Here is a 10,408-nt window from a genome sequence, read left to right on the forward strand (position 1 = left end):
GTAGGCAATAACCTTTTCACGTTGCATTAAAACACAACCAAAACCTTGCTTTGAGGCATCGCAGTAAACAACAAAATCGTTAGTACCTTCAGGTAAAGATAGAATCAGGGCTGTGGTCAATTTCTCCTTCAGAACCTTGAAAGTAGATTCCTGTTCTTCGGACCACTCAAATATCTTCCCTTTTTGTGTTAGCTTCGTAAGAGGTTTAGCAAGAAGTGAAAAATCCTTTATAAATCTCCGATAGTAACCGGCAAGTCCCAAAAATTGGCGAATATGCTTCGCAGTCCTTGGTATCTCCCAGTTCTGAATAGCAGTGATTTTAGCAGGATCAACATGTATTCCTCTTCTATCAACAACATGTCCAAGGAATTGTATGGTTTTGAGCCAAAACTCGCACTTAGAGAATTTAACATAAAGTTGTTCCTTTCGTAAGAGTTCAAGAATCATACGCAAATGTTGATCATGTTCTTTCTCACTCTTGGAATAGATCAAGATGTCATCAATGAATACAATGACGAATTTATCGAGATAGGGTTTGCAAACACGGTTCATAAGATCCATGAACACAGCAGGAGCATTGGTCAAACCAAAAGGCATGACACAGAATTCATAGCGCCCATAACGAGTGCGAAAAGCAGTCTTAGGAATATCGGATTCCTTGACTCTAAGTTGGTGATATCCGGACCTCAAATCAATCTTTGAATAAACACTTGACCCTAGAAGTTGATCGAATAGATCATCAATACGTGGCAACGGATAACGGTTCATGATAGTAAGCTTGTTAAGTTCGCGGTAATCAATGCACATCCTTAACGTACCATCCTTCTTTTTAATAAATAGAATAGGAGCTCCCCATGGGGACGAGCTTGGACGAATGAAACCTTTATCCAATAGTTCTTGGAGCTGGTTGGAAAGTTCCTTCATTTCGAAAGGTGCTAAACGGTATGGTGCTTTAGCAATAGGAGCAGCACCGGGAGCTAAATCAATTTGAAATTTAACTTGTCGAGGAGGTGGAAGACCAGGAAGATCTTCGGGAAACACATCGGGAAAGTCTTTAACCACTGGTACATCTTCAATACGCTTCTCTTTTGATTCAATCATCTTAACATGATCTAGAATAGCTGGATAACCTTTCTTAAGGTATTTGCGAGTTTTAATACAGGAGATGATGTTGAGATTGGAACCACTCTTTTCACCTTGGATGATGAGAGTCTCTCCATTTCCCAATGGAACATGAACAGTTTTATCGTAACACATGATATAAATAAAACACTTTATTTTATTAAGGAACTAGGCATTAAATAAGCCTTAATACACGATTCGGAATTAGAAATATTTTTATGCATAGCCTTTACATAGATGGAAAAATAGGAAAGATAACTAAAGATTATTAAGATTGAAATAATCTTCATATCTCTTCTTTTCGTCCTCAAACTGCTTCATCACTTTTTCCATGTTATTCTTCACAAGTTTCTCTAACCTTTTGGTTTGAGAGTCGAGAGACTCTTTGATAAACTTATCATATCGCTTGTTCTGCCCTTTTTACTTTTCGTAGAGATATTCGAGATTGTCATAAAGGTTGGTAACACGACTGTTAACGGCATTGATGTCGTATTCCCTTAGGGCAAGTTGCTGGTCGACTCAGCTTCTCTCCATTTTCATTCGGAAGTTAACATCCTCTTGGAGATAAGCAAGTGATTGCTTTCCCCAACGAGTGTTGCGTTCTTCCTCGTACTTTAGGAGCCTTAATTCTTTTCTTAGTTCAACATTTTCCTCCACTAACTTCTTAATTTCGAGGTCCTTCTCATCCATACGGACCTCCACTCTCGCCATGTGGCGAAGGAAACCCTCATACTTAGCAGCATCATTATAAGAAGAAGATCGGACTCTTTTCCTTGACGGACCAGTTTCCTCAGGACGTTTCCCCTTGTCTTCAGTTTTCGGGGTCGGGTAGTGATCGGGAGAATTAGGTAAAGTATCCGGACTATAGTTTGGTGAACGAGGACCACCAAAGCCATAAGGTGGACTTTGGGCTGGTCTTTCAGTGGAAGACCCTTTAGTATCTTCTTCGGTCGGCTTGAAAAGAGTCATTTTGTTCGTTTGATGAAAATTAGACGTTCTAACATTAGGAAAGAGACTTTGATTAGCATTTTAAGCCAAGATTATCAAAGCAAGGTTGTTAAGATTATAAGGTAACCCTAAGTGCTTTAAGTCTAAGGCAGGAAAGGTTATAGTTTCCTAGATTGCTAAGGCACCCTAGCTAACACATAAGGCACACACAAAAATGCAATCCTGGTTCTCTATAATAGCCTGGTTATGCTCTGATACCAATCTGTGACAACAGATTGGGGATTTATTCCCAAATAGTGCCGTGTCGGCTAACCGCCTTGTGACCACTGAGCGTACCTCAGACTCTGATTTTACAGCCCGCGTCATCGCTGTTATTTGGCCAACCATAAAAGGATCGCAATGAGTAAGAGCCAATGCTTCGTCACAGGTAACACTGTGAGAACCCCCTCTACGACTAACTCACCCAAAGTCGTTGCCGTTAACCGAACCCGAATGTTGGGAACGTTAACCGGTCGTTGCTTTGGACGCAGTTAAACCAGCTCTGATACCAATCTATCACACCCCCAGTTAGGGCCTGGGCGAAATGTGACTTAATATCAAAATATACCAACATATTATAATAACGAGAACAATACTAAATGAGAAAGTTAAACTTTATGGAGTACGCAGCGAAAAATGAAATGTCGTTACAAAGGAGTAAAGTAAATGTTTAAATGCAATAGTAATAAATGCGATAATCTCTTGATCCTATGTCCAAGTAGCATCACATAAGCAGTAGATAAGTAAGCTTGAATCAAACAGCACCTGAGACATAACATGCTAAAGTGTCAACCAAAAGGTTGAGTGAAGTTCATAGGTTTAACAAAAGTTTGACCGTTGTTTTAGACCACAAGATTTAGTTTGTAAAGTTGATCTCCCGCAGGATCAAAAAGTTATGCCAAAGCATGATATTTAGACTAAACGTTCAAGTTTGCCCCATGACAAGTTGTGTCTGTCCTTGTCGATTTAATTTCATTATCAAGTAATACAAAGACTTAGTCAAATTTATCGGGGACGTTACTCCCGATAGGCCTACCCCCAATAATTAAGCATGCAGCAGCAATTAAAAATATCACTGTAGGGACTTAGTCGGACATAGCTGGGTATAGCATAGTTTAACAGTTTGGTACTTGTGTCTAAATTGTAAAAAGTAAAAACAGCATGTGTCTCACCCCAAGTAAAGTAAGTAAGTTTGCTAGCAATAAAGAGGGGCTATGAATTCACCTTAAATAGCAGTTGAAGTATTCCACGCAAGAAGGAAAGTAAAGAAAGTAAGTGATCTGGATATCAACCTAGAGGTATAACGTTTGATTAGTTAATGTCTAACTGACATAAAGTATGTTTATTAATATAGCAACTATATTGACAGTGGCAGTTTTCGAGAAAAGTTCCTATTTCTCAAAAGTTTCTATTTTTGAAAACTTACTATTTATGGAAAGCTTCCACTTATAGTAAGCTTCTAGTTTAAAAATGTTCGGGTTATAATTCTTAACAAAGATGTTGTACAATCTCGCCCAAACATCGTTGCTAACATGCAAGTCACTCGAATGATCTATTGTTATCGAGTGGCCCAGGATCTCTTGACCAGAATCTAAGTCTTGGCATTCGAGATCCACAAGGGTCCCATAATGGTAACACGGATCACCCTAGGCCACAAGTAGCGGTGATGTTTGTAGTCTTTGTACACTATCTTTAATTATAACCTTCACGTTAGGTGCGTATATACATATATATTCATTAATTCGATTTTAATTATAATTCCTATATATTAATTCATAAAAATACTTTTATAATTTTTAGTAATATATATTACTAATTATAACATGTTATTTATTTTATTTTTAATTGCATATAATTTATAACATTATTTACATGTTTTGGTAAAAATAAAATAATAAACCGAAGTAAAAAGTAAAAAGTAAAAAAAGAATACTTACTAGTAGTAATTCTTCAAAGAGAGAGTGAGAGAAATTTTGGTGTGAGTTTGAATGAGAAATGAGGGGTATTAATACTTGAAAAAATTAGGTAAAAAGAATAAAATAATTAAAAGAAAAAGAAATATTTTAATTTTTAATGGGATTTTAAAATTCAAAAGTATTAAATGTTAGGTCATGAGATAATGCACAAAATAAAATAATAAAAGTAGTTTTTCCGTTATAATTTTTAATTAAAAAGTATTTTATTTATTTATTTATTTATTTTTTTTAAATTCATTTATTTTAAGGATTTTTTTTCTTTTATATAAATAAACAAATTGATTTAGTGCTTTTCCAAGAATATTTGTCAAATTTTTTTTTTAAATAATAAATACAAATTTGGCATAAAAATAATAAATAATTCGGTATTTTGTATTTTTAATAATAATCATAATTTTAATTATTAAACTATAGTTTTAGTAAGTTTGTAAATATTATTACATTTATATATAATTGAATTTATTATATAGTTAAATATATAATACATTAACTAAATAATAAAAGTGATACAAAGTTTATATACTTAGTTAAATCATGTCAAATTATATAAATTAATAATATATTATTTATTTAAGCGTACATTGTTGACTAAAAATTACTATTCGGTCAATATTTAATTGTATATAACAACCTTTAATATATATAGTCAGGCAGATAACCCTAGGGTTAATTCAGTAAATTTAGAAGTCGAAAAGTGAGGGTTGTTACATCGTATGAGGGTTATTCACGGTACTCCGGACCGGATAGTTAAACTCAAGAAACCCTTAAATCCCCCTTTTTTGTTGATCTTGCATGAACCGAACCCCTTTGACCATTTTATGCTTGATCATAGAATCTTTCCTATGTTCATTCAAAAGCATAACAGCCCTTAAAAGAATTCATAATATTTTTAGTTGGCAGTTGAAACCAAAGAGTAGACCACAAGAGGCACTCTGCCCCTAGACCCCCGCAAGGGGCGCTGCCCCATGACCCTGCTATTTTCGCGACAATAGCGAGTTAGTTTTTACGGGTGTGCAATTCACAAATTCAAAACACGTTATTAAGCATAACTAGATAACCTCTGATTGGTAAACTACAACCACATAATAAAATGAATGATAGATAACACCTAAATCCCAAATTTTGAAACATTTTGAATCAAAATGTCCCATGAACCAATATATACCTAACTTGTTCATCTTCTCAATGTAGTTAGTTGGTTTTTCTTTTCGTGAAAAAAATAATAACATTATAACATACGAAAGATTCATCAAAAAGATGAAATCCTCTAAAACGTATAAAAGTACAACAAAGAACTTACTAGCTCGACTAAACACAACCTAACAGGAGCTCAAAACAATACAACATGAAACCATTCATGCCTCTACAAGATGGTAACCAATCTTAGCGTCTATGAAAAGATTAAAAACCATCTAAAAAAGCTATAAATCAACATACCACCAAAATAACCCGGGTTCAAATATCTTTACGGAGAACTTTTTCATTTCCACACCTTGAATTGGCTTTTGTCTCGTTGGCTTTTTAATCTTAAACCGGTTTCTTCGGAGCATCTTTGTAGCTAATAATACTCCCTTCAACATTCTCATCGGCCATTTTGTTCATCATCTTATCGAACGCGGCATAGGAGGATACAATAGAAATTGGATCATTCGAACACGACCCCTCAACAACCTTATGCTTTCCTTTAGAGTTATTGAGTTCAGAGACAAGAGACTCGGACGAATTAGGGTCAATGGCATCGCAACCATTCGAACAGTCAACACTAGGGCCCGTAACGACATCTTGCCCAGCCTTTGAGCCCAATACCGATTACGGTCCATTAACAACAACAGGCCCGCCATCTTGATCAGAACAGGGCTGGACAATATGAACTGGAGCAGTAGATGAACCCGGTTCCTTGTGCGAAACAGAAACACTCTCTTCTATTTCATCTTCCAGAATTTCGACAGAATCAGAAACCGGTGGAGTTGACGACTCGATTCCGACTAAAACATCCTTATAAAGAGGCCTTTGACCTGAACGATCCAAAGGTGAAACAACTTGAACTTCAGGAACAAGAACGGGCATTCTTTCCACCAAACCAAGACCGCCACAAACCCCTTTGCATCTCAACCCACATTCGCAAAACATAGAACTAACAGAGCCAACATTCAGTTCCGAACCAAAAACACTTGTTAAACCATTCGAAGAAGAAGGGATACACTTCGTCACATGCACTTGTTCGGTCGATTTGTCAACAATAACCAAAGGAGTAGAATTGAGCTTGTTAAACCATTCTCAATGTAGTTAATGATCATACTTACTCGGTCTAGTTCTAACTGTAGTTGCCTCATTATACGAAATTATAGGGATTGAAAATTAGAAGTGATCTGCAATCTTAAACAATTTTTATTAAGAAGCTATATCAGGATAGGTATCCTTATTCTCTGACCGATATTCTATCATACTACTCCAGATATAGATATTTTTATTAGATCTTCTTATGCTAGAATTAACCAAATTACCCTAAGAACAGGTCCAATGTACTAAAATTGCAATGTTGGTCAACCTCTTTACTTGCCTAATTTCCAGCTTTACATGCCATTTAATAAATTGGGCATATATTCTTTACCAACAAAACAAACGTCATCCGTTCATAGACGAAATGGATATGGAGGACGTAAAGCACGATAAAAGAAGCCCAGAAAGTCCATGTACAAACAATAGCAACAATGATAACAGTAAAGAACAAGATCGATTTCTTCCTATAGCCAATGTGGGTCGGATAATGAAAAAAGTTATCCCAGGAAACGGAAAAATATCCAAAGATGCAAAAGAGACGGTCCAAGAATGTGTTTTCGAGTTTATAAGCTTTGTAACAGGGGAAGCATCATCAGATAAATGTCAACGCGAAAGGAGAAAAACTATAAATGGTGATGATGTTATTTGGGCTATAACAACATTAGGATTTGATGATTATGTTGAGCCACTTAAACTTTATCTCATCAAGTATAGGCAAGTAGAAGGTGATAAAGTAAATAACAACATGCCTAAACAACAACAATGCTTTGAACAACAACATCAACATGGTTTGTCAAATTATACAAGTGTTTATTCGTCACCAACAACAAATATTTTGTGGCAACAACATTTTGATACAGTTGGTGACCAGACGTTTACATTGCCATTTTCTTCAAATTCTATTCAAACACAATTGTACCATCAACAAGACAGCATTGATTCCATCGGGCAATGGTAACTTCATGTTGTTCTTATTATTCCTTTCTTTACCCTGTGTGATGAGTCATATACTTTTATCTACATTTTGGAAAATTAGATTATAGAAAATCATAAACAAATGTGGTTTGTAATTTCAAAAATAACACATGTTCATATTAGTTAACTTGTACATTATAGTTACTCTTGTATATTTTTTTGTTATATAAAATATAAATATCTACTACATCCCAAGACCTTATGCTTTTATTATTGCCCAAATTAACAATGAAGTTTACAAAACAGTGAAACAATATTCCATATTCACTTGATGCAATGCTAAGAAAGATAATAAGGTTGTCAAGACTCAAGAACTCTCTATATGGTGAGGTTGAGTGGGTTTATCAATGGTTGAGGTGGTACTGTTGTATATAGATTTGGTCTTTTTGTTTGGCCCTTTTGTTAAGCCCATTATATTTAATATTGATGTAGGGCCTAGCCTATTGTATGCCTTTATAATCTTGTATCATCGGCTTTTATGGAATCAAAGACAAAATATACACTTTCATAGTTTTGATTGTCTATCGTGTATCTAATGTTCGGTTAAGTTATTTTGAGTTTTCTACATTGGTGTTAACCTCCATTACCCTTATTCAAACATCTTTATTGATCAAGAAGTCACATCTAACAATACGTGGACTAATTTTCGTTTAGTTTCTCTTGATGTCTATTGATGCTGAAACCTTGCTGAAATCACACAAAATGCCCTCATAAGGACTTCTTGAACTCTAAATATTATAATCACGAACAAAAGTATTCAAATCTTCTGGAAACTCTGTAACATTAGAAACCGATATCACGAATAAATATATTTATAAATTGAGCGATATCAAATTCCCCCACATTTGAACCTTGCTTGTCCTCAAGCAACACAAAGCTTAAAAACATCGTCATATCTTTAAATAACATGATTTTTGTCATCAGAACTTAGGGGTGAGCATGAGTACCTAAATACCGATACCGAACCGATACCATACCGGTACCGTACCGAACCGGTACCATACCAAATATAGACGGTACGGTATTCGGTATTTAATTTTATGTGAATTTTGAATGCGATACTTAGCGGTACGGTACCGGTATTTACCGGGTTTTTGTACCGGAACAGAAAGGCTAACGGTTTTTAATGGCCCATACTTGATGTTATGTTTTGCCTATCAAATTATATGTTCTGTTAACAAAATGGGTCATATGATACCCAACTCATTTTGTTCCTAAAACACGAACGTTTCTGTTCAGTTTATTTGATTTTATTATATGATGTTAATTTTCTTTATAATTCAGTCAATGTAAATTACTATAATCACTATAGCTTGATCATTGTTTATGTTCAATGATCTTAATCGTTCTTTTTTATTTGTGTTGGGAGAGTAGAAAGTTGTCAGAAAATCAATGACACCCTCCATTATGAATTATAATTCAACATAAATCATAGTAGCATATGTTATACATTATGATGACAGCAAACAGTATCATGATGATACAATTTGCCCTAAACGGGCAATTTTTGATTCTCAAGTACCACTAATACATTAGATCAGACTCTCTTAACTTTTGTCATGCCATGGTAATATGTTAATTAAGGTAAGACACTTTATTCGTAGCGATAATCACAACATGTACACGTTAACCTATTTCAGTACCAAACGAGTATAGTACCAATTTTTACCGTACCGATACCGGAACCGTACCGGTACCGAACCGATTATATCGGTACGGTATTCGGTACTCAAAATGTGATTAAAAAAAGTAGCGGTACCAACCGGTTCGGTTCCGGTATAGTACCACGCTCACCCCTGTCAGAACTTCCATAATCTGTAGAACTTCTCGAACTCCAAAATACCAAAATGCCTCAATGGGTAGACCACGTTTTAATGTGGGTGTGCCATTCATAGTCATCCCCGTGTTCAGGACAACGACACTACATTCAAATGTGCCGGCGTCGGTTACTCTTGTGATATAGAGCAAGGTGAACAATGAAAGGATGGTCGTGGTTTAAGTCCCATGCAACTTAGTACGGTTTAACCGCGTACTTAGAATTGGCGACAAGTGGCTCTCGTATTTTGGATTTAGCCCCAAAAGGCTCTAATGATTACAGTTTTACTATTTTGATCAGACAATATGTACATGAATCATCTATCAAGGTGGAAGATTGTTGCAGACCGCGATGGCAAAGCTATCACTCATGCTCCAGTTGCTACCCTGGATAGACCTCCGAATTAACCTCACCGGGTGATTGGTTCCATGATTATAGTCTCATGGGACTCTAACAAGGTGCTCCCTGACGCGATATTGATATTGGTCTCAATGAAGATAACTGTGCCGAACATGACGACTATAAAGTTATCAAGCAATCACCCCATTTAATCAAGACCACATAAGCAATGAAATGGAACTTTAGTCCATCCTTGTCTAGTCTAGAAACTTAGCCAATGCCGCCACGATTGTTGGGGGGGGGTTGCGACATAGAAGGAAGGGTTGATTAGCCGTTGATGCCATTCATTTTGCTTCTTTTTTCTTGATCGTTTGGATATCCAACTATAGCTTTGGGATTGTATTTCGGATATAATGGTTGCGGGGATCCTTTTTTTTTTTTTTTTTTTTTTTTGTGAAGACTTTTATGTTTCTATATTTCCATATTGTATAGCATACAATCCATTTGGTTGCTTGTCATATTGTCGCGCCCGCGTTATTACTTTTGAAGGATTGATTGTTAATGATGGCGTCGTCGATGTTCGTAATCCTAGAGTTATTTTGTGACCACCAATCTAAAACGAGCGACCATATTTGGGAAGTTTTGGGGGTAATGGACAAGTATATGTTCGGGTGATTCAATATCCATATCACAAAGTGGGCAAAGGATGGTGTCGAGGTCGATGTCTCTTTTATCTAATTCGGCCCTTACCGTAATCCAATTTTGGATGGATCTCCACGTGAATATGTTAACTTTTTGTGGCGTGAATTTGTTACATGGATTGAAATGTTCGATGTATGTATTCCAAGTTTCAAGTTGTTAATTAGATATTGTTGAGTCCCCAAAATAATTAAAGATTTAATTATGATAAAAA

The 10,408-nt window shown here is 35.7% G+C and overlaps 1 protein-coding gene across 1 annotated transcript; it reads left to right on the plus strand.

Annotated features, from left to right (window-relative positions):
• The first annotated feature begins 6,710 nt into the window (after nucleotides 1-6,710).
• On the plus strand, nucleotides 6,711-7,323 carry LOC139876807 (nuclear transcription factor Y subunit B-1-like). Its single transcript, XM_071864175.1, has one exon. The coding sequence runs from the start codon at nucleotides 6,730-6,732 to the stop codon at nucleotides 7,321-7,323; it is 594 nt and encodes a 197-aa protein (XP_071720276.1). The 5' UTR covers nucleotides 6,711-6,729.
• Nucleotides 7,324-10,408: the final 3,085 nt, after the last annotated feature.

This window comes from Rutidosis leptorrhynchoides, chromosome 11 (genome assembly GCF_046630445.1).
Source record: "Rutidosis leptorrhynchoides isolate AG116_Rl617_1_P2 chromosome 11, CSIRO_AGI_Rlap_v1, whole genome shotgun sequence".
Taxonomy (NCBI): domain Eukaryota; kingdom Viridiplantae; phylum Streptophyta; class Magnoliopsida; order Asterales; family Asteraceae; genus Rutidosis; species Rutidosis leptorrhynchoides.